General features: G+C 40.1%; 2 protein-coding genes across 5 annotated transcripts in view; both read right to left on the minus strand.

Moving 5' to 3' along the window:
• LOC147158206 (transcription regulator protein BACH2-like) overlaps positions 1–27,500 on the minus strand; it is a 157,418-nt gene that overhangs the window by 22,294 nt on the left and 107,624 nt on the right. The window contains exon 2 of one of the 4 annotated variants that reach the window (XM_086061725.1): positions 12,367–12,420. The exons of 1 other annotated variant lie outside the window; for it this stretch is intronic. In XM_086061725.1, coding sequence (XP_085917851.1) covers positions 12,367–12,420 — 54 coding nt within the window. Of the gene's footprint in view, positions 1–12,332; positions 12,421–23,470; positions 23,551–27,500 lie in introns of those variants that run through there. 2 more of the 4 variants (XM_086061728.1, XM_086061727.1) reach the window with 2 other exon arrangements.
• LOC147158207 (uncharacterized) overlaps positions 26,892–27,500 on the minus strand; it is a 39,212-nt gene continuing 38,603 nt past the window's right edge. Inside the window, exon 7 of the mRNA XM_086061709.1 lies at positions 26,892–27,019. Coding sequence (XP_085917835.1) covers positions 26,892–27,019 — 128 coding nt within the window. The remainder of the gene's footprint in view (positions 27,020–27,500) is intronic.

The following is a 27,500-nucleotide window of genomic DNA, read 5'->3' on the forward strand; positions in this document are numbered from 1 at the left end:
TTTAAATTGCCCAGCTCCACTCATCTCTACTCACTTCACGTATTTGAGGGTAGACTGAGAGCACCAAAGCGATGACTGTTGAGTACAGGATACTCTATATAAGTTATCTTCATGTCTGGACCAACTCGCGATCTCATGCGGACCCAAAAATCAATTGCTGTTGTGTATCGTCACAAGACCTATTTTTTTTTGTCACATATGTGGGACGTAGCAAAGCATTGATTTTTTTAAATTAAATTTTTTAAGTTGTCAACAACAAATGTCAACAAATGAAGGGGCCACTATATTTCAGTAGTTCTGGAAGCTGGCTCAAACATTGTGTCTCCTATGTTGTGAGACTGTGTGTGGCTTTCAAAGGTATCGGGAACTGGGTGACCAGAACTCGCAAGTGAAGTGTGAGCCCAGTACAGAAATGTACATGAACGACAACCCAACAAAAACAAAATAATGCTCACCCCATATAGTGTAGATTTTGGGGTGTTACTCAAAGGTCAACAAAAATCACTTCTTTTTTTAAATGAAAAATGAGCATCTACGTGTTCTGATTTACTTTAGAAGTATACTTAATGTGCTGGTTCAGTCTTACTTAAAATTTAGTCTGAGCTGTCTGTGTTGCGTTACTTCTTTTTCTTCTTTACTACTTAAAATCGTAACATTTGCCTTGAGAAATTTCGATGCAATTGGACTCCTCCAAATTTTAATTGAAAATCCCTGCCCTATCCAGTAATAACAGTACTGCATCAATCAGAGCTTAAGCACAGAAACAGGCTACACTAACATGAGCATGTTTGTGTATTTACTGTAGTTCCATTTCTATGTATATGCTCAAAAGTTGCAATGTTACTTGACCATGAGGGACAATCAGCACGTCATCAATTTAGTACAATATTGTCACAGCATGCTTGGAACCACGTCCTAGAAATATTACCCCATACTACTGGTGTCTCGCCAGTGGAAAAGCATCAGTATGCATGCAATGGAAAAGTGGCATTTGATTGCTACAAAAAAGAAAAAGATTTTTGCTCAACAAGTTAGTGCAGCTTTAATTATGCTACAGTAAAGCTGCTCAAATCAATGGATAATATTTCCACAACAACAAAAACAATAAATCACACGAGTGACATGACTTGCATACATTTTCAATTTAACATCAATTGAATTGGCTCTTTCTGCAACTGGTCATGTGACATCATCACATTGGGCAAAGGTGCAGGTAAGTATGAACAGCACAAAAAATAATAACATTTGTGTTCGGTAGATAATCTCTTTTTTGTACCAATGCTTCTTGGAAAGCCTGCTCGCTGCAATTTTAAATGCTGCCACAATTAAAAGGAACATCCAATTGTGGGATGAGCAGCGGAGCTCATATGTGAGTTACACCCATGAGAAATTTGCCAAATCATCTCTGCCAATGCCAAAGAGCCGGTTTTGCTGTTGCCATTGACTCTTATTTAACATTTGATGGATTGGATGGTTAAAATTTTGAGGAAACTAGACATGTTAGCAATTTAACACTTGATTTAACAACTAGAAAAATTCCCGCGGAAATTTTGAATGGGCCTGCTAACTCTTTTCAATGAGCTGAACAGTTTAAACTTTCAACCATTGAAATCGGTCAAGAAATGTGCAAGTTAACCATAATCTACTAAAAGTATTACTGCCCCTTTAAGAAACATGCACATTCACGCACTCACATTTGATTTTAACCAACATTTCAATGAGCTGAACAGTTTAAAATTTCAACCATTGAAATCGCTCAAGAAATGTAAAAGTTAACCATAATCAACAATATGTTACTGCCCCTTTAAGAAACATGCACATTCACGCACACACATTTGATTTTAAGTAACATTTCAATGAGCTGAACAGTTTAAAATTCAAACCATTGAAATCGGTCAAGAAATGGGGAATCTACCATAATTAACAGTATCTCACTGCCCCTTTACAAAACATGCACATTCACGCACACACATTTGATTTTAAGTTGTGAGGAGACGTCACGCACCAACACTCCATTGATTTGTATAGGATTACGCTCACCTCAAACAAAAGCCTCTCGCGACTTAACGGTTGAAGATGCAGATTCCAGAAATGGCTCGTTAGAACGGCAAGGGTTTGGGGAACGCGAGCATGTTCTCAGTTTTTTAATCGGATGAAAAATGACCAAATGAGAGCAGGTTGAAAACTTATGATTGATCGAAAATGAAGAGGCAAAAACGGCGAAAATTACATTGAAAAGAGATCAAAAATGTGCGACTTCTCCTCGCTTAAAGTGAAAATAAAGGTACTAAATGACACCTTAGCCAAATAAAACTTAGTTCTTCAGAAAGCAGAGGCTTGTGGCTACAAAATGTGCGAATTTGATGTCTAGTGAGCAAAGATTGTGGCCATGGTGACGAGTTGAAGTGAAACTTGAAATCAATTTTTTTCTCTGTCTTCACTCTGTTTCTTAATTGGTCCGCTCTAGCTCATGCAATACACACACATGGGATAAAGGATATTTCACTCACTGTCTTTGAACCCGCACAGGGGGGAGAGCTTTCATTCCTTAAATTTTTTTTTGACACTGAGCTAAAGATGACAAAAATTCCAACAAAATGAGCTAAAATTCATATCGGTCGGTTAACGTATGCGCGCGCAGCGTGTCTTTGAAAAAGGGGCTTGATTGGAGTTGATCTCTTTCGGATTCCCATTCATTCCTATGGGACTTTATTTGGGAGTTTTTTGGGAATAGCGTCGCCATGGTAACTGGGAATTCTTAGAAAAATAATAGCGCAGCGAGTCAGAGCGAGCCGCATCGTTTGATACCTCATTTGTCCCGGTGCGATCTACGGTTCGGGCCGCATTTTTGCGGAAAAGTCGGTGGAAGATAATATATGGAAGAAAAACTAGAAAAATTCCCGCGGAAATTTTGAATGGGCCTGCTAACTCTTTTCAATGAGCTGAACAGTTTAAACTTTCAACCATTGAAATCGGTCAAGAAATGTGGAAGTTAACCATAATCTACTAAAAGTATTACTGCCCCTTTAAGAAACATGCACATTCACGCACACACATTTGATTTTAACCAACATTTCAATGAGCTAAACAGTTTAAAATTTCAACCATTGAAATCGCTCAAGAAATGTAAAAGTTAACCATAATCAACACTATGTTACTGCCCCTTTAAGAAACATGCACATTCACGCACACACATTTGATTTTAAGTAACATTTCAATGAGCTGAACAGTTTAAAATTCAAACCATTGAAATCGGTCAAGAAATGTGGAATCTACCATAATTAACAGTATCTCACTGCCCCTTTACAAAACATGCACATTCACGCACACACATTTGATTTTAAGTTGTGAGGAGACGTCACGCACCAACACTCCATTGATTTGTATAGGATTACGCTCACCTCAAACAAAAGCCTCTCGCGACTTAACGGTTGAAGATGCAGATTCCAGAAATGGCTCGTTAGAACGGCAAGGGTTTGGGGAACGCGAGCATGTTGTCAGTTTTTTAATCGGATGAAAAATGACCAAATGAGAGCAGGTTGAAAACTTATGATTGATCGAAAATGAAGAGGCAAAAACGGCGAAAATTACATTGAAAAGAGATCAAAAATGTGCGACTTCTCCTCGCTTAAAGTGAAAATAAAGGTACTAAATGACACCTTAGCCAAATAAAACTTAGTTCTTCAGAAAGCAGAGGCTTGTGGCTACAAAATGTGCGAATTTGATGTCTAGTGAGCAAAGATTGTGGCCATGGTGACGAGTTGAAGTGAAACTTTTGGAAATATATTTTTTGGTTCCCGTCACTGAAGCCTTAATTAGTCACACTCTAAATAGGCGACTTTTCCCCTTTGCTCACTGTCTTTGAACCCTCACAGGGGGGAGAGCTTTCATTCCTTAAAATTTTTTTTGACACTGAGCTAAAGATGACAAAAATTCCAACAAAATGAGCTAATTTTCACATCGGTCGGTTAACGTATGCGCGCGCAGCGTGTCTTGGAAAAAGGTGCTTGATTGGAGTTGATCTCTTTCGGATTCCCATTCATTCCTATGGGACTTTTTGGGGGACATTTTGGGGAATTGTGTCGCCATGGTAACTGGGAATTCTTATAAAAATAATAGCGCAGCGAGTCAGATCGAGCCGCATCGTTTGATACCTTATTTGTCGCGGTGCGATCTACGGTTCGGGCCCTATTTTTGCGGAAAAGTCGGTGGAAGATAATATAAAAAAAAAAATAATAAACCCTTTTCTAGGGTGGATAGTAATATGTGCCTGCTTGCTCCGCAAGCAGCAGCTTCGCTGCTGCTTGCTCCGCTTAGCAGGCCCATAATAATAAACCCTTTTCTAGGGTGGATAGTAATATGTGCCTGCTTGCTCCGCAAGCAGCAGCTTCGCTGCTGCTTGCTCCGCTTAGCAGGCCCATAATAAGGAGCCTCAGTAGAATATGGAAGCACCATACGTAACCACAACAGCCTGGCACCTCCTTCTCATACGTCACCAGCCTGGTCATACACTACTGTGGCATGGTATCCTTTTTTTTAACAAGCAAAGGTACTGTGTTGGTTACTCTGGCATGAGCAGCAGCAGCCGAACAAGCTGATGCCCCGTGATCAATGGGGTTGAGTTAGCCCATTCCATCCTCTCCATTCACAAATTCTGGAGATAGCCTCCGAGGGGGCGCGCGAGGATGGAGTTCAGTCCCAGACTGTGAAGCTATGGAATTGACACTGGCTGCAGAATCTCATCTGGAAATCTCTCTACATCAGTCCTTATCAAATGGAAGCAGTGGCGCTCTCATTGTCAGAGAGTGTGCAAGGAGTAGCTCCTCTGCAGAAGCAAGGCAAGTTTATTTCTATAGCACATTTCATACACAAGGAAACTCAATTTGCTAAAGAGGCCCACTTACAAGTATTTTATAGACAAATTCTACGATTTATAGTAGTGGCGGAAAGTTGGGGGGCGGTGGGTGCTAAACAGTTTTTTCCTCCTTGCGTAACAAAAAATTATTGAGAAGCTCTTTGTACAACGGCGTATTAGAGCCACGTAGAAATATATTTTTTTAGATGGTGGGGGCAATATTCCGAGAAAAAAACTTGTAAATTTACGACTTTATAAAGTGGCAAATTTGTGAGAAAAAACTCAGAAATTTACGAGAAATACATGGGTACAGCCAGCAACAAAGACGCCTCGCTTTGCGAAGGTCCAAACCCTGAGGATGAAGCATTTAAGTTAATTTGTTAAAATGTATATTTATGTCTTCAGAATTATTATTTACACATTCATACTTTTTTGTTTTTTTTGTTTTTGTACAAGTAGCTAAGTTGATGTGTCGAATCTGCTGCTCTCTGTCATTCACTTTACCTAAAGTATGCTAGCTTCTGATTGGTTAGTGTTAGTCAGCTGATAGGGGATCAGGAAGTGTTGTCACTCTCGCTGCCGTGTATGACGAGTATAAAGTTTAAATTAAGAATGAATCCGTCTCCATTCTGCCTTTTCATTTCATAAACAGTGTCCCATTAACCACCAACAAATCCTCACATTAGACCATAGCTATGCCACGTGTATTTTTTCTCGAGAATGTACCACTTTATAAAATCGTAAATAAATAAATAATAAATAAATACATTAAAAAAATATGTAATAATTACCGACTTTATAAAGAGGCAAATTTGTGAGTTTTTTTCTCTGAATATTACCCCCCCTCTGGAAAAAAAGAAATATTTAGATGTGGCCCTAATACGGCATTGTAAGATTGCCTCCATTGATTATAGGTCTTGTTTTTTCTTGCCCTACACCATCAGACTGCCTCCACCACAAGACGTTACTCAAAGGTGCAGTAATCGGCATAGCAGTTTGCATATCTTCTCTACACGTTTGCCCTATAATTATGGGCCTGCTGAGCGGAGCAAGGCACATTACTATCCTAGAAAAAGTGGTTTATTATGGGCCTGCTAAGCGGAGCAAGCAGCAGCAAAGCTGCTGCTTGCGGAGCAAGCAGGCACATATTACTATCCACCCTAGAAAAGGGTTTATTATTATGGGCCTGCTGCGAAGCAGAAGGCACATATTACTATCCTAGAAAAAGGGAAAAAGGGTTTATTATTTTCCGCAAAAATGCGGCCCGTACCGTAGATCGCACCGGGACAAAAGAGGTATCAAACGATGCGGCTCGCTCTGACTCGCTGCGCTATTATTTTTCTAAGAATTCCCAGTTACCATGGCGACGCTATTCCCAAAAAACTCCCAAAAAAAGTCCCATAGGAATGAATGGGAATCCGAAAGAGATCAACTCCAATCAAGCACCTTTTTCAAAGACACGCTGCGCGCGCATACGTTGACCGACCGATATGAATTTTAGCTCATTTTGTTGGAATTTTTGTCATCTTTAGCTCAGTGTCAAAAAAAAATTTAAGGAATGAAAGCTCTCCCCCCTGTGCGGGTTCAAAGACAGTGAGTGAAATATCCTTTATCCCATGTGTGTGTATTGCATGAGCTAGAGCGGACCAATTAAGAATCAGAGTGTAGACAGAGAAAAAATAGATTTCAAGTTTCACTTCAACTCGTCACCATGGCCACAATCTTTGCTCACTAGACATCAAATTCGCACATTTTGTAGCCACAAGCCTCTGCTTTCTGAAGAACTAAGTTTTATTTGGCTAAGGTGTCATTTAGTACCTTTATTTTCACTTTAAGCGAGGAGAAGTCGCACATTTTTGATCTCTTTTCAATGTAATTTTCGCCCTTTTTCCCTCTTCATTTTCGATCAATCATAAGTTTTCAACCTGCTCTCATTTGGTCATTTTTCATCCGATTAAAAAACTGAGAACATGCTCGCGTTCCCCAAACCCTTGCCGTTCTAACAAGCCATTTCTGGAATCTGCATCTTCAACCGTTAAGTCGCGAGAGGCTTTTGTTTGAGGTGAGCGTAATCCTATACAAATCAATGGAGTGTTGGTGCGTGACGTCTCCTCACAACTTAAAATCAAATGTGTGTGCGTGAATGTGCATGTTTTGTAAAGGGGCAGTGAGATACTGTTAATTATGGTAGATTCCACATTTCTTGACCGATTTCAATGGTTTGAATTTTAAACTGTTCAGCTCATTGAAATGTTGGTTAAAATCAAATGTGTGTGCGTGAATGTGCATGTTTCTTAAAGGGGCAGTAATACTTTTAGTTGATTATAACTTCCACATTTCTTGAGCGATTTCAATGGTTGAAATTTTAAACTGTTCATCTCATTGAAATGTTAGTTAAAATCAAATGTGTGTGCGTGAATGTGCATGTTTCTTAAAGGGGCAGTAACATACTGTTGATTATGGTTAACTTTTACATTTCTTAAGCGATTTCAATGGTTTGAATTTTAAACTGTTCATCTCATTGAAATGTTGGTTAAAATCAAATGTGTGTGCGTGAATGTGCATATTTCTTAAAGGGACAGTAAGATACTTTATTTGATCTTGATTATGGTTAACTTTTACATTTCTTGAGCGATTTCAATGGTTGAAATTTTAAACTGTTCAGCTCATTGAAATGTTAGTTAAAATCAAATGTGTGTGCGTGAATGTGCATGTTTCTTAAAGGGGCAGTAATACTTTTAGTAGATTATGGTTAACTTTTACATTTCTTGAGCGATTTCAATGGTTTAAATTTTAAACTGTTCAGCTCATTGAAATGTTACTTAAAATCAAATGTGTGTGCGTGAATGTGCATGTTTCTTAAAGGGGCAGTAACATACTGTTGATTATGGTTAACTTTTACATTTCTTGAGCAGTTTCAATGGTTTAAATTTTAAACTGTTCAGCTATTTGAAATGTTGGTTAAAATCAAATGTGTGTGCGTGAATGTGCATATTTCTTAAAGGGACAGTAAGATACTTTATTTGATCTTGATTATGGTTAACTTTTACATTTCTTGAGCGATTTCAATGGTTGAAATTTTAAACTGTTCAGCTCATTGAAATGTTAGTTAAAATCAAATGTGTGTGCGTGAATGTGCATGTTTCTTAAAGGGGCAGTAATACTTTTAGTAGATTATGGTTAACTTTTACATTTCTTGACCGATTTCAATGGTTTAAATTTTAAACTGTTCAGCTCATTGAAATGTTACTTAAAATCAAATGTGTGTGCGTGAATGTGCATGTTTCTTAAAGGGGCAGTAACATACTGTTGATTATGGTTAACTTTTACATTTCTTGAGCGATTTCAACGGTTGAAATTTTAAACTGTTCAGCTCATTGAAAAGAGTTGCAAGAGTTAGCAGGCCCATTCAAAATTTCCGCGGGAATTTTTCTAGTTTTTTTTAGTTTTTAATCTTCCACAGATTTTTCACCAAAAATGCAGCCCGTACCGTAGATCGCACCGGGACAAATGAGGTATCAAACGATGCGGCTCGATCTGACTCGCTGCGGCATTATTTTTCTAAGAATTCCCAGTTACCATGGCGACGCTATTCCCAAAAAACTCCCAAAAAAAGTCCCATAGGAATGAATGGGAAACCGAAAGAGATCAACTCCAATCAAGCACCTTTTTCCAAGACACGCTGCGCGTGCATACGTTAACCGACCGATATGAATTTTAGCTCATTTTGTTGCAATTTTTCTCATCTTTAGCTCAGTGTCGAAATTTTTTTTAAGAAATGAAAGCTCTTCCCCCTGTGCGGGTTCAAAGACAGTGAGCGAAGGGGTGACAAATACCCCTTTAACATGGGTGTGTATTATATCGGCTTGAGCGGCCTAATTAAGGTTTGAGTGGCGGGAACCAAAAAATCGATTTCCAAAAGTTTCACTTCAACTCGTCACCATGGCCACAATCTTTGCTCACTAGACATCAAATTCACACATTTTGTAGTGACAAGGGTCTGCTTTCTGACAAACCTAGTTTTATTTGGCTAAGGTGTCATTTAGTACCTTTATTTTCACTTTAAGCGAGGAGAAGTCGGACTTGGGCGCCTATGTTCTCCATGTTAATTTCACCGCCTTTCTTTCTTCATTTTCGATAAATCATAAGTTTTCAACCTGCTCTCATTTGGTCATTTTTCATCCGATTAAAAAACTGAGAACATGCTCGCGTTCCCCAAACCCTTGCCGTTCTAACGAGCCATTTCTGGAATCTGCATCTTTAACCGTTAAGTCGTGAGAGGCTTTTGTTTGAGGTGTGCGTATCCTATACAAAATCAATGGAATGTTGGTGCGTGACATCTGTTGGTGCGTGAACATTTCTTGACCGATTTCAATGGTTTAAATTGTATTGCTCCAAGTATTGCGTGTTTCCACCTTGCAAGAGTCAGCAGGCCCATTCAAAATTTCCGCGGGCATTTTTCGAGTTCATCTGCTGTACGCAGAATCTAGACTCATCACTCAACATAACATTCCTCCACATATTCACTCTTTTCCCAATTAACGTTAATTGACATTAACGGAAATCCCAATGAGTACCACCATTAACGTTAATCGATGTCAACTACGTGGGCAGCGCAACATCTTGGCCAGCTCTGATTTCATGAATGAGCTGAAAAAATAAAAAACACCAACTAACTATGGCCAGCAGATGGCAGCATTGTATCTCTTTCAATTGATTCCCGTGAATCAAATGACATGACAACATGGTGGATCTTAGGAAATACGTTTTCAATGAAGTTGTGAACGTTCAAAGCATTTGTCACATAAAATCTAATTCACAGAGAGTCACTAAACAATCTCCTTATTTTTTCCATTATAGCTTGGTGTCACTCAAATTACCTATTTTCAAATGGTGATTACTAAAGAACGGAATAAGGTAGAAACATACTTTTTTTCTAATGAGAAAATGGAATCCAATCTTTCATTAATTTCTCGCTCTAAAAAAAAAAGGAATCCAATCTTTCATATGGTATCCACCATGTTTACTTAGTCATAGCAACAATCGAAGAAGAAACAGCTTTCTTGTTTTTTATTTTCTTTTATTAACTTTTATGAACCGAAGAAGAAACCAATCATGGAGCAACCGTTGCACGCGCCCATTTCCTGGTAGCGAGGCAGAGGTGGCACGCTCCAGCCATCGCCAAAGTCATAAAAACACAATATATACAATAAACATCATAGTGTTTTACAACAACGCTGAACTATAGTTACCATTTAATATGTACTAGTGGATTAATTTTTAATGATTGGAGTTAAAAAATTGCAAAAATTATTGGCAACTTTGTACTCATATAATTTTTAATTTCTAGTCCCTGATTTTAAAATGGCTGCAGGAAAGCCCCCCTTAATGGTATTGGTCACCGCCGTGAGTACTGATACTTCAAAATAAGACTGGTATTGGCACCGTAACCGATTCCTTGTATCGGTAGTCACCCATCATAGTCAGGATGATACCACCTCTGCCTCAATTTGAGCCAGGAAAAACCCTGAATTATGGAACTTTGACACTGGTAGTACAGTACAAGGGCTCACGCCAAACAATGCTGCAACTTGGTTTTATGGAACACCACTGGCCCTATCCAGTTTAAGCATATGGCATGCCGATATTATAAGCAAACACCAGTAGCCTACTGACCAGAGATAGACTGATGTGTTTTTTTTTTCAGGGTCGATACCAATCCCGATTATTAGTAGTCAAGGTGGCCGATAACCAATATTTTGAGCCAATATAAATTTTCAGTAAAAAGCGGGGAAAATATTGCCGTCAAAATTTTAAAAAATACAAATGCCAATCTTGACTTTGTTGTAATGTATGAAAGCATGTTTATTTAACATTTTTTTAGACATTTCAAATTGTAGACGGTTTTTTAATTTTTTTATCTTAGACAATACACATTAGGGGTATAAATCTCTCTAATCAAAACGATTCGATACATGGGGTGCGATCCGATACAAGGACGGTTCGATATTAAAATGGAACGGTTCGGTTAGGTTCAGTAGGATTACAATTCGATTCGGTGCAACGATTATTTGATTACTTGACAACTAGTCAACTGCCAAATTTATTTATAATTATTTTGATACTCCATTAATCGTTTGAATATCTTGTTTAATTTAAAATGATCTAAATCTCATAATTTGCACATTTGCAAATATCTGCTTTTGTTTTGGAAAACAGCAATCAACATTTTTGCATATGTAATGCTTTAATATGTTACAGACTAAATTAGTAAGTATCAATCTTTTAAAATGCTATTTTAACATGTATCTGCCTAATAAAATGCAACACTTGTAGGTATTGATGGGCGAGTACCAGGTATCTGTGCCAAAACCAGCCGTATTTTAAGGTTCTTTAATATTTAGGCAATGTTGTTTTTTGAACATTTATTTGAATATGATTTTTATTCAATATTTTTCAATACATTCAAATGTAATCATTACACATAACACTTTTATTTTCCTACATTCAAGCACAGTGTTAATGTTTGTTGCAGTGGCCTACAATAATAAATACTAATAATAAATCCTTTACCTCATTTTCAAGAACACTCAGCTCCACTATGTTATTGTATTATGATGCTGGTCCAAATGGTGGTATAGTGACATTTATTTTTGTGTCTGTATACAGGTTGTTACCCCTATATTTTCCTCATGCAATTTTATTATAATACAAATAATAATAATGTTTTGTCATAATTACTGCATTACAACTGCAGTTGCAACTGTAATACCATTAATACAACAATCAATGACAATTATGTTACGTAAATCAGTGCTGAGTTTATATGGTGAACTATATGTACTCAACGACAAGATAATAAAATTAAACAGGTTCCAAAACAGTTCATGACCACTTACCTGTTGATGTTCTACCTTTGTGCTCGTCATCCCTCCGCGATCCTGGCTGACTTACTGCTCGTGAAAGCGTCTGATTATCCTTCTTTTACATACTTTAGTTAAAAAAGTTTGTGTAATCCTCGTCGTGTCAAAGCCAGGGGACACTGCCAAGCCATTAAGATCTGACAAGGGTTTGCGTCCCGGACGGGCTAAATAGTTGTCTACGATGTCATCCTTCGTTTCCCCCCGCAACTTTCGAGCGAGCCAGGCTACGGCGGAGAAGTTACGGCGGCGCCACGCTCGTGCATTTGCCTTCATACTTGTGCGCAATACACATCATAATACAAATCTGGTTCTGCTGCAGTTTCAATCCAAGTCAGGGTGTCGCTATGGCTGCTACTGGCTAGGACGCCACAGAGTGGAGATTCCTCTGCATTTTATGACCAATTTGGGAAGTCGTTTTACGTTTCAGGAACAAGAAGCAAAGTTGGGAGAGTTGGCTCATTACGATGGCAATTATTTAGTGGCAATTTGCAACGGTGCCGACCGTAAACTCGCCAAAACAAAATAGCCTCGTCCTTAGCGAAGACAGCACCCACCTCCCTCTTGTCACACACACATATTCACACGTACAATTTTGGTCTCCCGGGCAGGAAGTGGATTCGCAGTTGCCTTCACAGAAACTATCTGGGGGGAGAGAAAAAAAAAAAAGAAACTGAGTATGCCATTGAAACGGACCAATCACAAGCAACGTTACGACCCGCCATCTACGGTGTTCAAGATTTGGAGACGATGTTGTGAATGAATTGTAACCAGTCACGTGAGTCACTGGCCGCATCGAGGATTGTGGATTACTGTATGCAAATTTCATATGGACATCATTGGCAACGTGGCGAACGGCGAGCGCGCACCCTGTAAATTGTATCAACAACATAAAACCGATTTATAAAATTTTGACCGGGCCATCAGCCGGTTCAAGCTATTTCTAGACCGATTCATTAGTCCGTGTGCCGGTGCACTTGCATCGTTCAAATCAAAACCGGATTTCCAGTTCTAATTGTTTTTTGTTACACCCCTAATAGACATTAGGGCTGGGTTAAAAATATCGATATCGAATCGATATTGCTTTTCATTGCCCAATATCGATTCATAAAACCATGTATCAATACTTTTGGCTTTTTCCAGTAAGTTAATGTGCCCAGGCGAGCACGTATTCATTCAAAACCTTGTGTCAGCGTTGTTCAAATGTGCCCTTCTGTTATTCAAAGTACCCCAAAAGGAAGGAGCCAAGTGCTTACAAAGAAAGGAAACAGCTCATGCATGAGCTGCTCCGAGCTGCTGATTGTTATACAACTTTAAAAATGGGCTGCGTTTTAATGCAAGCGGATCACATCGCGGGTCTTTCTCTCGAAAAATACACACATGCAAACACACATTATTTAGACAGATGCACTATGGAAAAGCTTTTCTTTTTGCAGTAGTTTTAAATGGCTTATCTTAATTAAAATTCTGTGCCACATTGGAGCCAAAAGTAGAATCCTGATCGTTTACTGTGCATTTAGCTGCTCTAAATAGTAAACAAATCATACGACACTATAACTTACACAAGACTATGGACTTCTTCTACTTCCATTTGACGGTTGTCAAATACTTTTGGTTCATTAGCGCCCCCTTCTTTAGCATAGATACCTATGGCTATGAAAAAGGCCACTGGCGGTAATGCATGACTTCTTCTTATCGCGGTTGTCAGGTGCTTTTGGTGCATTACCGCCACCCATTTAAACGGAGTGCATGCATGTGGCAGTAATTAAACTGTACATTAAATGAAAGAAAAAGCAAAAGACTGAACACAAATACCCGCCAAATGAAGAAAGGTAAGAAATTGGACATAAAAACACAACCAACCGTCACAGGAATGTGAATGTCGTGATTTGGGTTAGGGTTAGTGTTAGTGTTTTTGTCACTTTATTTACATAGCACTGTAGTTGTAATTGATTTCAATTATTATTTATTGTTTTGAGCAGGTCATGTTCAATGATTAATGTAACTGCATTGGATTTGATTATAAATGTAAATATTCATATTTTTACTAATGCACCAAGTAAGAGAAAGAAGTTTATACTATTTGCAAGTCTTCCTAATTAAAGTAAAATTGGTACTGCATGAAATCCTCAACTAATTTGAAAATCAATGTCAATTGTGAATCGAATCGAATCGATTTTGGAAATCTGAATCGATACCCAGCCCTAATAGACATCCTTTTACATTTCTAACAAAATGTTGAGGGAGCTCCCAAGGCTAATCAGTATGTCCTTAACAAGTTAAATGGAAACTTAAACAAGCATATACCATAGCTCTCTATATAGTTTTCTACAGTAAATATTTTTGAAATCTTAAACTTTCACATTTCTTTCTTTTAATGTAAAACAAAAACAAAAGCAGCAGTATCACTTATAAAAATTAACTGAAAATTTAAATAAATAGTTCCCTCAGAGATAAATTAATTGGCTGTCAGATTAAAAAAAAAAAGGTCGGTACAGATATTTGTCAAAATGCCCAATATCGGTCTATCCCTAGTACTGACCACTGTAGCAGAGCCAAATCCCACTGGTGTTGCCCATCAGGTGCCTCAATTACTCCAAAAGCTCAAAACAAAGAGCTATATTTTCTTGCTCAGTGCAAGTCTAGTGCAAAGTGCAGTCTAATGTTCTTTCTTTTTGTATTTCCCTAGACTTTGTACAGGTAGAATTGGGCATAACGGGGCGTTTGCCGCATTGTACGCCATTGTGGGATGGAACGTAGCCAAGTCCCAGCCAATCGTAGTGGCATCTCACATTTGCATTAAAACCAGGCCAGTTGGAGTGCACGCCGTGCAGGCAAGTTGACTTGCTAGGTTCCGATAGATGAGATGTGTGAAAAGTGCGTTTATACAAGTATACTGCAAGATCTCCCCTTGAGGATAATGTGATCAGCTTGCACATGTCATGGTGCAGGGCTCTCAGTGCCCCTGAGTCCCTGAGTTGATATTTACAGTGTTCTGTTACCTTGCCTTTTGCAAGCGCCTTGTGTTTTTTTTCTTCCATTTCTGTATCCTGGCTTTGTCCAGCGTTTTTTGCTATTACCCGATTTGGACTGCAATACATCTTTGTTACGCCCTCACTGTTGCCCGTGATTTTGGGATCCACCTCTCCAGTCACTATTGGACCCTGACAAAAATCATCCGACCATGGATCCCGCGGACAATAAAGAGGTTAGGCACGCATTGGCCAGTCAGGAACTGACTTATTATTATTATTATTATTTTACATCACTGCTTCCTTATTTTTTGTCAGCAGCCCCTTACCTACGCTAGTGACAGTGCTTGCGTTTATTATTAGTCTCCTGACTGGTCCGGCGGCAGCTTGGGCGATGGCTGTGAGCAACGCACGGCCTGACCTCCGAGCCTCCTACCAGCACTTTGTGGAAGAATTCCGTAGGGTATTTGATTACCCGGTAAAAGGCAAGGAGGCAGGGGGGCAGCTGATAGACTGTGTGCAGGAGAAACGTTCCGTCGCGGACTACTCAATCGCGGCCGAAAGTGGGTTCAACGAGCCCTATTTGTGTTACCTGTTTCGGCGAAAACTGAGCTCCACGGTGAAGGACGAACTCGCGGTACGTGTTGACTCTGACAGCCTTGAAGCCCTCAACCTCCTTGGCCATTCGGCTAGACAAAAGGCTGCGGGAGAGACAGCGGGAACGAGGCTGGGAGCATCATGCCCCAGGGCAAGCAGGGTTTGAACGGAGGACTCCAATCCGAGATTGCCGGCAGGAGGTACCGACGTCATGCCTGGGGGCGGAGCCAATGTAGTTGGCAAGTGGTCGCCTCCGGCCGGAGGAGAGACAGCGGTGGTTCAAGTCTGGAGCGTGCTTCTACTGCGGGCGGCTGGATCATCGCGTGGGCATTCTGTCCAGTAATGACGGCCCAACCGACACGCCACAAAGCCAGAGTGGGCAGCAGGAATGCTATTCCTTCAGCAGCGCCCCAAGACCCGGATGACTCGCGTGAGTGCCATCAAACTATCTCGGTGTAAAACGGCACAAGGTATTTTGGATGAACAAAAAGATTAAAAATAGCAGCCTTAGTGGACTCAGGGGAAGATGATTTTTTTCGTTGACCCGAGTGTGGTAGAGGCTCTGGGTATAGTTCCATATAGACTTCCCAAGCTCCGTGAAATGTTCGATCTCGACGGGCGTCCTCTGGGGGTGGTAAATTATTCTGCTGGACCACTTGGTTTGTGTCTTTTGGGTAACCACGTCGAACAGATATGGCTACTAATGCTACCATTGCGTTCGGTATCTATTGTTTTAGGGCTACCTTGATTATTGGTCCACAATCCTGACATTGATTGGAGTAAACCCGCATTGGAGAACTGGAGCACTTTTTGTCATGCTCATTGTTTACGAGCCGCTGGTGTGGCCTGCCCCCTACTCTCAGTGAATTAACTTGAGTGGTGTATCCGTGGAATATCATGACCGCCGTAAAGTGTTTAGCAAAGATTGCGCGCAGTCCCTACCTCCACATCGCCCTTATGATTGTGATATCAATCTTATCCCAAATGCTCCTCTACCTAGTTCCGGTCTGTATCCGGTATCTCAGCCAGAGCGGGAAGCCTTACAGGAATATATTTCTGGTGCGCTGGCGGCGGGTTTGATCCTGCCCTTGACTTCCCCCATCGGAGCCGGCTTCTTCTTCACCAACAAAAGAGACAAGTCCCTGCGTCTGTGTATAGATTACCGCGGTCTCAATGAAATCACAATAAAAAACTAGAAAAATTCCCGCGGAAATTTTGAATGGGCCTGCTGACTCTTGCAAGGTGGAAACACGCAATACTTGGAGCAATACAATTTAAACCATTGAAATCGGTCAAGAAATGTGGAAGTTAACCATAATCAACATCAACTAAAAGTATCTTACTGTCCCTTTAAGAAACATGCACATTCACGCACACACATTTGATTTTAACCAACATTTAAATGAGCTGAACAGTTTAAAATTTAAACCATTGAAATCGGTCAAGAAATGTGGAAGTTAACCATAATCAACTAAAAGTTTTACTGCCCCTTTAAGAAACATGCACATTCACGCACCAACAGACGTCACGCACCAACATTCCATTGATTTTGTATAGGATACGCACACCTCAAACAAAAGCCTCTCACGACTTAACGGTTAAAGATGCAGATTCCAGAAATGGCTCGTTAGAACGGCAAGGGTTTGGGGAACGCGAGCATGTTCTCAGTTTTTTAATCGGATGAAAAATGACCAAATGAGAGCAGGTTGAAAACTTATGATTTATCGAAAATGAAGAAAGAAAGGCGGCGAAATTAACATGGAGAACATAGGCGCCCAAGTCCAACTTCTCCTCGCTTAAAGTGAAAATAAAGGTACTAAATAACACCTTAGCCAAATAAAACTAGGTTTGTCAGAAAGCAGACCCTTGTCACTACAAAATGTGTGAATTTGATGTCTAGTGAGCAAAGATTGTGGCCATGGTGACGAGTTGAAGTGAAACTTTTGGAAATAGATTTTTTGGTTCCCGCCACTCAAACCTTAATTAGTCCGCTCAAGCCGATATAATACACACCCATGTTAAAAGGGTATTTGTCACCCCTTCGCTCACTGTCTTTGAACCCGCACAGGGGGGAGAGCTTTCATTTCTTAAAAAAAATTTCGACACTGAGCTAAAGATGAGAAAAATTGCAACAAAATGAGCTAAAATTCATATCGGTCGGTTAACGTATGCACGCGCAGCGTGTCTTGGAAAAAGGTGCTTGATTGGAGTTGATCTCTTTCGGTTTCCCATTCATTCCTCCATCCATCCATCCATCCATTTTCTGTACCGCTTGTCCTCACAAGGGTCGCGGCCATTCATTCCTATGGGACTTATTTTGGGAGGTTTTTGGGAATAGCGTCGCCATGGTAACTGGGAATTCTTAGAAAAATAATGCCGCAGCGAGTCAGATCGAGCCGCATCGTTTGATACCTCATTTGTCCCGGTGCGATCTACGGTACAGGCTGCATTTTTGGTGAAAAATCTGTGGAAGATTAAAAAATAAAAAAAACTAGAAAAATTCCCGCGGAAATTTTGAATGGGCCTGCTAACTCTTGCAACTCTTTTCAATGAGCTGAACAGTTTAAAATTTCAACCGTTGAAATCGCTCAAGAAATGTAAAAGTTAACCATAATCAACAGTATGTTACTGCCCCTTTAAGAAACATGCACATTCACGCACACACATTTGATTTTAAGTAACATTTCAATGAGCTGAACAGTTTAAAATTTAAACCATTGAAATCGGTCAAGAAATGTAAAAGTTAACCATAATCTACTAAAAGTATTACTGCCCCTTTAAGAAACATGCACATTCACGCACACACATTTGATTTTAACTAACATTTCAATGAGCTGAACAGTTTAAAATTTCAACCATTGAAATCGCTCAAGAAATGTAAAAGTTAACCATAATCAAGATCAAATAAAGTATCTTACTGTCCCTTTAAGAAATATGCACATTCACGCACACACATTTGATTTTAACCAACATTTCAAATAGCTGAACAGTTTAAAATTTAAACCATTGAAACTGCTCAAGAAATGTAAAAGTTAACCATAATCAACAGTATGTTACTGCCCCTTTAAGAAACATGCACATTCACGCACACACATTTGATTTTAAGTAACATTTCAATGAGCTGAACAGTTTAAAATTTAAACCATTGAAATCGCTCAAGAAATGTAAAAGTTAACCATAATCTACTAAAAGTATTACTGCCCCTTTAAGAAACATGCACATTCACGCACACACATTTGATTTTAACTAACATTTCAATGAGCTGAACAGTTTAAAATTTCAACCATTGAAATCGCTCAAGAAATGTAAAAGTTAACCATAATCAAGATCAAATAAAGTATCTTACTGTCCCTTTAAGAAATATGCACATTCACGCACACACATTTGATTTTAACCAACATTTCAATGAGATGAACAGTTTAAAATTCAAACCATTGAAATCGCTTAAGAAATGTAAAAGTTAACCATAATCAACAGTATGTTACTGCCCCTTTAAGAAACATGCACATTCACGCACACACATTTGATTTTAACTAACATTTCAATGAGATGAACAGTTTAAAATTTCAACCATTGAAATCGCTCAAGAAATGTGGAAGTTATAATCAACTAAAAGTATTACTGCCCCTTTAAGAAACATGCACATTCACGCACACACATTTGATTTTAACCAACATTTCAATGAGCTGAACAGTTTAAAATTCAAACCATTGAAATCGGTCAAGAAATGTGGAATCTACCATAATTAACAGTATCTCACTGCCCCTTTACAAAACATGCACATTCACGCACACACATTTGATTTTAAGTTGTGAGGAGACGTCACGCACCAACACTCCATTGATTTGTATAGGATTACGCTCACCTCAAACAAAAGCCTCTCGCGACTTAACGGTTGAAGATGCAGATTCCAGAAATGGCTTGTTAGAACGGCAAGGGTTTGGGGAACGCGAGCATGTTCTCAGTTTTTTAATCGGATGAAAAATGACCAAATGAGAGCAGGTTGAAAACTTATGATTGATCGAAAATGAAGAGGGAAAAACGGCGAAAATTACATTGAAAAGAGATCAAAATTGTGCGACTTCTCCTCGCTTAAAGTGAAAATAAAGGTACTAAATGACACCTTAGCCAAATAAAACTAGATTTGTCAGAAAGCAAACCTTTGTCACTACAAAATGTGTGAATTTGATGTCTAGTGAGCAAAGATTGTGGCCATGGTGACGAGTTGAAGTTAAACTTTTGGAAATAGATTTTTTGGTTCCCATCACTGAAGCCTTAATTAGTCACGCTCTAGCCGATGCAAAAAAGGCTATTTTCACCCCTTCGCTCACTGTCTTTGAACCCGCACAGGGGGGAGAGATTTCATTCCTTAATTTTTTTTTTGACACTGAGCTAAACATGGGAAAAATTCCAACAAAATGAGCTAAAATTCATATCGGCCGGTTAACGTATGCGCGCGCAGCGTGTCTTGGAAAAAGGTGCTTGATTTGATGTGATAATTTTCGGTTTCCCATTCATTCCTATGGGACTTTTTTTGGGAGTTTTTTGGGAATAGCGTCGCCATGGTAACTGGGAATTCCGAGAAAAATAATAGCGCAGCGAGTCAGATCGAGCCGCATCGATTGATACCGCATTTGTCCCGGTGCGATCTACGGTTCGGGCCGCATTTTTGCGGAAAAATCCGTGGAAGATAATATAATAAAAAGAAAACGAAAAAAAAGAAACCCGTTTTTCCTAGGATAGTAATATGTGCCTGCTTGCTTCGCTCAACAGGCCCATAACAAGTGTCCACTATCGTTATTGAACTCCGCCTTCGCCCCATTACAATCGTTTGCCATCTTCACTAAACTTTGAATACCGTGTAATGCCGTTTGGGTTAACCAACGCCCCAGCTATTTTCCAATGTCTGATTAACGATTTTCCGAGAGACATGATAAACGTCTTTTGCTTTGTATATCTCGACAATATCCTGATTTTCTCCCGAAACCTTCAAGAACACCAGTGCCATGTACGTAGGGTACTCCAGTGTCTCCTTGAGAGCCGTCTCTATGTGAAAGCCGAAAAATGTGAATTCCATACCACATCGATCTAGTTTTTAGGCAGATAAGGCCAAAATCCAAACAGTAATAGATTGGCTTGTCTCCACTACACGCAAACGGTTACAACGATTTCTGGGCTTTGCCAACTTTTACCGGTGTTTCATTAAAAACTATAGTCAAAGAGTTCGACCTCTAACTAGAATAACGTCATGTAAACTCCCCTTTAAGTGGAGTAAGGAAGCCGATGCCGCATTTGCGGAAATTAAGAGAGTGTTTGCTCATCCACCGGTTTTGCATTACGCTAACACTGATCTCCCCTTTTTGGTCGAGGTGCATCAGATACAGGAGTGGGGGCCGTGCTGTCGCAACGCTCCCCAATTGACCAGAAAATCCATCCCTATGCCTCTTTCTCTCGGCGCCTCTGCTCAGTGGACGGCAATTATATTGTGGGGAATCGAGAACTGCTGGCAGATGTCTTGGCACTACAAGAATGGAGGCACTGGCATGAGGGGGCAAAGGAGCCCTTCACAGTTTACACGGACCATAAGAACTTGGAGTATCTACGGACAGCCAAGCGAATGAATCCCCGGCAGGCTCGGTGGGCTGTTTTTTTTACACGCTTCAACTTCACAATCACCTACCGTCATGGGTCCAAGAACAAGAAACCCGACCCCCTATCCCGCATGTTCGACCCGACGCGAGAAGACGCAGAACCGGAGCCCATCCTTTCCACATGCTGCGTCATCGGAGCGCTTCAATGGGAGATGGAACGAAAGGTGGTTGAAGCACACCAGAATCTCCAAGTTCCCCCTGATTGCCCCGCGGACAGATTGTTTGTGCCAGAGACGCTCCGTCTGGATGTGTTAAGTTGGGGACACGAATCTAAGGTTGCGTGCCTCCCGGGAGCAAACCGAATTCTTTGGGTACTGCAGCAGCGATTCTGGTGGCCTGAAATGAGGAAGAACATTCAGGACTACGTGGGGGCGTGCACAACCTGTGCCTGCTGGAAGTCTTCCAATCAACGTCCGCCAGGGTTGCTTCAGCCTTTGTCAATTCCTTCGCGGCCCTGGTCACACATCTCACTGGACTTTGTAACATGTCTTCCTCCCTCACGTGGTCACACGGTGGTACTTACGGTTGTGGACCATTTCTCGAAGTCAGCACACTTCATCGCCCTGAGCAAACTCCCGACCACGCTGGAGACCGCACAACTGTTCATCTCTCAAGTGTGGAGACGGTTTTGCCGGGCCATGGGAGCAACGGCCAGCCTCTCTTCTGGGTACAATCCCCAGTCTAATGGACAGACTGAGCGGGTCAACCAGGATCTGGAAGCAGCTCTGCGGTGTGTGTGTCTCGACCAGCCATCGTCATGGTCCACCTTTCTGCCACGGGTGGAGTACGCCCACAACACCTTGGTCTCGTCAGCTACAGGTTAGTCACCCTTTTATGCAGCATACGGCTACTAGCCACCATAATATCCCGTCCCAGAAAGGCCTGGTCGACGTTCCCTCCGTCCAGCTCCACCCGAGGCGTGCTCACCGGGTCTGGCGTGAGGCCAGGGCGGCCTTGTCTGGCACTGCGACATGCAACCGTCACAGACCGTTAGTGGCGGCCCGCAACCGCTTATGAACCAGTCTGGTCGGGATTTGCGTCTGGCTGGCAACTCCTGGAAGCTGGGACCCAGTTCATCAGCCCTTTCGAGATCAAGACGATGGTGACTCCTGTATCTGCGAGGCTGCGACTACCACCCACCATGAAGGTACACCCAGTTTTCCACGTTTCGTTGCTTAAGCCAGTGTCTTCCAGCCCCCTGAACACTTCTACGGCGTCGCCACCTGCGCCTCGCATCATCGACGGCGGTCCCCGCCTACACTGTCAAGGACATTCCGGACTCCAGGCGTTGGGAAAGGAGCTTCCAATACCTGGTTGATTGGGAGGACTACGGACCAGAGGAGGAGGAGTGACAGTGGGTCCCCCTGCTCCTGGATCCGTTCTTCCTGCGTGACTTTCATGCCGCCCATCCTTCTAAACCAAATGGTCCGCCAGGGGGCGTCCGTTGGGGGGGGGGGGGGGGGGGGCTGTCATGGAGCAGGGCTCTCAGTGCTATTCTTTGCATTTCAGTTTCGGAGTGATTGAGGCGGTGTTTGATTTCTACAATGATTCAGAGTGACTGTCCCACACTGTTGTCATGAGTGAAATACAATGACAACCACCACACACGTCCGCAAAGCGCCTTGTTCGAATCCACCAACATTTCATTACTCCACCTGCACCACTAGATAGACCTGGTTTTAGGTAGTCTAAAATGTAGTCTACTATTGGTCACCAAATTGAGAGATATGCAAGGGGGTGTGGCAGCCACGTCAGCCGAATGCCCAGAGAGTGTGCACGTCTATCAACTTCACAAACACACTAAAGTAGACTTGCCACAGCATAAAAATGATGTTTTTACACCAAACACAGTCTACTTTCTCGTATCAAATTGCCAGATGCGCTGCCAAATGCAACAAGGTCCCTAAACACGATAGACTCACTATGTTGCCCTGGCAGCAAAATAATGATGCACATGCAACTGTCTACGAAAATAAAGCCCAAAGAGTGAATGTCAAAAGAAAAATAAGGACTGACATAATGCTTCTTAATTTTTCAACGCAAACTGCATACTCATCCATAAATGTATGTTCCTTACAAAAGTGGCACAATTTAGAAGGAAAATAATCACGCTTCCCAGCAGTATAACATTAATTTGGTTCTGATTGATTATTGATATGGTGTGATTATCTCACTCCCATAACCCCCCACAAAAAAACAAAAGTGGTAAGGATTTTTTTATGCCTTTGATGTAGTCCCAGTATGAATAATATGGTGTAAGTGTATATTGGTGTTTAAAAAAATAACTGCAACCACTGGACAGTCACAGGTCTTAAAATACAGTCATTAGACATACATGTAACTGAAATGTAATCAGTGTAAATTTTCTGACAGGATATAAACACATCAAAAATAAAATGAGATAAATCACCCGGTGACATTTCCACAAATCAACCAAGTCAGGAATAAAGCTGGCCGCAAACACATTTGCATTACCTCAAAAAGGTGTCAGTGCAGATCCAATCATCTTAATATTCCCGTCTTTGCTGTGACAACTTTCAATGCCTCCCACTAGCTGTTAGCAACACCAGCTGAGCCTATCAGTGTCTGAGGGTGGGTATGACTGAACAAGCAGTGTGTGTGTGTGTGGGGTGTGGGGGGGGGGGGGTGGGGGTGTGTGTGTGCGTGTTTGTATGACGACATGCAAGATTATTTTAGGCCCCTGCCTGCTTAAATGCAGCTTGCATGAATCATGACTTCTCACATAGTAGGCCAGTGAGTAGGGTGAGTCATATTGCTGTCTTATATGGCAACACTGCACATGTGATAGAAACACAGTGTTATCTATAGACTGGACTCACTGTTTCAAATGTCTCTTAAAGCATTGCTTCACTACTTGGCCGCTGTGGTTTGGTAGGGGACTAAAATTATTATATTATTAAAGTATATAAGCTATAATTATATTTAAGTATAAGTTTAATATGTAGGATTTAAAATGATCTTACAAAACAAACAAACAAAAAAAGCTGATATTTTCATTTTGGAATCCAACCCCCTCTCCCCAGCATTCTGGTATGAGTCAACATGGTCTATTTTTGCTTTGCACAAGCCACAGCTTCAGCGTAAAATCATCAGTCCCCACAAAAGACACACGTTTGGTGTTTGTAGACTACAATACGCAAGCACAAAATCAATCTCACATTGGAAAAAAAATTGTCCTTTGAAAACCAAGAAAAGAGTAATTTCTTGGGGTTATTAAGACAATGATTGACATGACAAGGAACTGTAAAATAAAAGTGTAAAAGATTTTGCGAAGAAGAAAAACACGACAACCAGAGGCATTACCCACGTAAAACGCCAAATGTAGACATTAATCTGTGCAAGTGCATACGTAGATGTTTGAATATGTACCAGCAGATCAGTGTTTCACAACTTTTCACATAAGAAAAATCTAATCACACACACCACTAAACAAAAATGTATTAAAAAGTATTAGTCCTGCAATAATTATCTCATCTCAGTTTACTCACAGATTTAATCATTCAATGTGAAATCAATGTGAACTAACTTAAATGCTTAATCCTCAGGATGTGGACCTTCGCAAAGTGAGGCGCCTTTGTCGCTGGCCGTACCCAACGCTTCAAAGAGTGAATGCTTAACATCATATGGTTAATCTCTGCTAAAGCAATTACTATCTCCTTAATTGAAAACCCAGCCAAAAAGTATTGGCACAAACATCCGAGTTGTACGCTACGTGCATTTCTCGTAAGTTTTTTTTCTCCCGCAAATCTGCCACTTTATAGACTTGCAAATTTGCCACTTTATAAACTCCCAAATTTACGAGTTTTTTTCTTGCAAATTTGCCACTATAAAGTCGCAAATTTATGACTTTATAAATTGGCAAATTAGCAAGTGAAGCAACTGCTTATCTGATCCTATCTAAATTTTACCTCACTTATTACTTTAACTTATTATTCATAAATGCTTTAACAAAAATGTTACTTTCAACCACTGTTTTTTTTTTATTATTCCTCCCTAGCATATTTAGCAAAAAATATTTTTTAAATACAATTTCTTAAATTGGCAAATACTTGTACTTCTTTTGTTTTCTTCAAGACCATTCCACAGATCGAAATGCACATACTTTCGAGTTTTGTGCGAGCATAATGTTGTTTAAATTTCAATTCCCCTCTCAAATAATAACCCCCCTCTCTCTCTGTAAATAATTTTTGTATGTTGCCAGGCAGCATTCTATTATTTGCCCTCTACATTATTTGTCCAGTTTTAGAATCTACCAGATCCCTAAATCTTAATGTGCTTAATTTAAAAAAAAAAGTTTATTTTATTTTTTATTTTTATGAAAATAATGAATTTTTAGGTTGAAATGTAAACGAATTAAATTATTCTGGTGGAATTTAGGGGTACACATTGTAGTTACTGATGTTTAATTAGCATTAGGATTAGTTAAAAATCTTCTTTAAAAAGAAACAGACCCCTGCCAGGCAATGCTGCCAGTCTGAGGATTAAAAGGAATCTTACTCAAGTCTGAGGTCTGAGGACATTGTGAGTCCCACTCACACATGACAAAACTCTTATTGTCCAACAACTTGACAACTGAACAATGCACAATACTAGTATTCAGCCCTAGACCGACAAGTGGAGGATACAATCATTTATATTCTTTGGGGAGATATTTATTTAAAATGTCAATTACTAATAATGTGCCACTAAGCACAGTTGAAATTTAAGTAAAAAATGTTGCCGTTTGATTATTTTGAAAAATATGATTTCCAAAATTATTCAAACGACCTTAATTATTGGTATGGAAAAGGAGCATAGTTTGTAACCTTGACTTTATAGGTATTAGGGTTGCAAAATTTATCAGGAAAAAAATACTGATATCACGATATTGGCTCATGCAATATGCATATCGCAAAGACATGCAATAAGTTTCATTTGGAATTGTATGTTTGTATCTAAATTTGGCCAGTCAGACTCAAACTTAAATGTGCATTGCCATCCAATCCAACATTATCTATTCTACGGTAACTAATTAAGAACACACTGAGCTAGCTTATTTTGAAAAAATGGCAGTAGTTGCACATTCAGTGTTATACTTTCATTAGATAATAAAAATGTCATTTCTTTAGGTACATGTTAAATATCGCAATAATATTGATATTGCTATATTCAACAACTGTATCACATTTTCCAATATCATGCAGCCCTAATTGCTATGTTTAATCTTTTTATATTCATATTATAATATTAGCAATAAATAACAAGCTTGTTTCACTTTTATTAGAGAATAAGCAAGTTTGATATCCCCAAATTAATTATCAATCAATTAATTGTCAACAATATAAATCTCTCTAAAACTAGAGCGAATTCAAAGAAATTGATGTCTTTGGCCTTCCCCCCAAAAAATAAAAATGTTGGCCAGTGTATTATGGATGGCAGCGAATCAGGGCCCACATTATACATGACTACAGAGGGGGGAAAAAGGCTTTTTAAGGGTTATTTTGTGAGAGGCGTATTATGCACGGGAAGTTACGATAACTAATGCCTGCAAATGTGCAAAAGTATGCCAATGCCAGTTTCATTTAACTTATCAAATTTGATAAAATTGCATGCGGTCAGTCTGATGATTGACATGATGGTAAAAGTCCAAAACTTCTGATTTTCCTCTGTCATTTTGGCCTGACGCAGGTGCAAGTCTACAAACTCAGTCAACAGGTAGGTAAACCCTCCTGATTTGGTTGCAGTTCAACATGTTCAAGAAGCCTCGAGTGATGACGAGTATGAAAGCACTGCTTATATGCCTCTTGTTGTCAGACCTAAGGACTTTGAATGCTGCACATGTGTGTTGGTCTGGTGGAGGATGTCTCCCTAGTATTTGGTGACTACAGGATAAAGTTCATAAACCCTTATGGACCAGCCAAGATCTTCTACTGGCCAAGAGATGACTTCTGTTGGATTCCGGATTCAGACGTTCACTATGTGATAATGATCTGGCCAGGATTTCAAACCCCTGTTTGAACTGGCCTGTAGTGGACAAGGCGTAAATGACAGTAAACACTGCAAGTACCATAAAACTTGGACAGTTGTGAAATTTTCAGTGACATTTGGTAAGGCAGGATACACTGAATGGATATTTTAACATTTCTGAAGAAATGGGTACCCAGTATGTCAATATCTACAATACATTGATTTGTGTGAAAATGAACCCCACCCCCAGTTTTTTTTATATGTTGTAGTTGACAGCCAGGGTTACATTGTTTGTATTTATGCCATTGAGGTTGAGCGTGTCCTTTACTGTGAATTCCAAGGTCAAAATATAGGCCAAAAGGTCATTTATGTCAATAGTACTCTAATGGAAAAACAAATGCAAGATTTGTATTCCTTATGGTTGCCCCTTTCCAGCACTAACTTGTTTTTGTTTGTTTTTTTAATCGGACCAGTGGTTGCTGAGAAAAGGCAATTTGGAATTTGGCTGCCACAACCATTTTTATGAAAGTTAAAAAGT

Source organism: Leptonotus elevatus, chromosome 18 (genome assembly GCF_054856555.1).
Source record: "Leptonotus elevatus isolate MCC_2025b chromosome 18, RoL_Lele_1.0, whole genome shotgun sequence".
NCBI classification, from domain to species: Eukaryota; Metazoa; Chordata; class Actinopteri; order Syngnathiformes; family Syngnathidae; genus Leptonotus; species Leptonotus elevatus.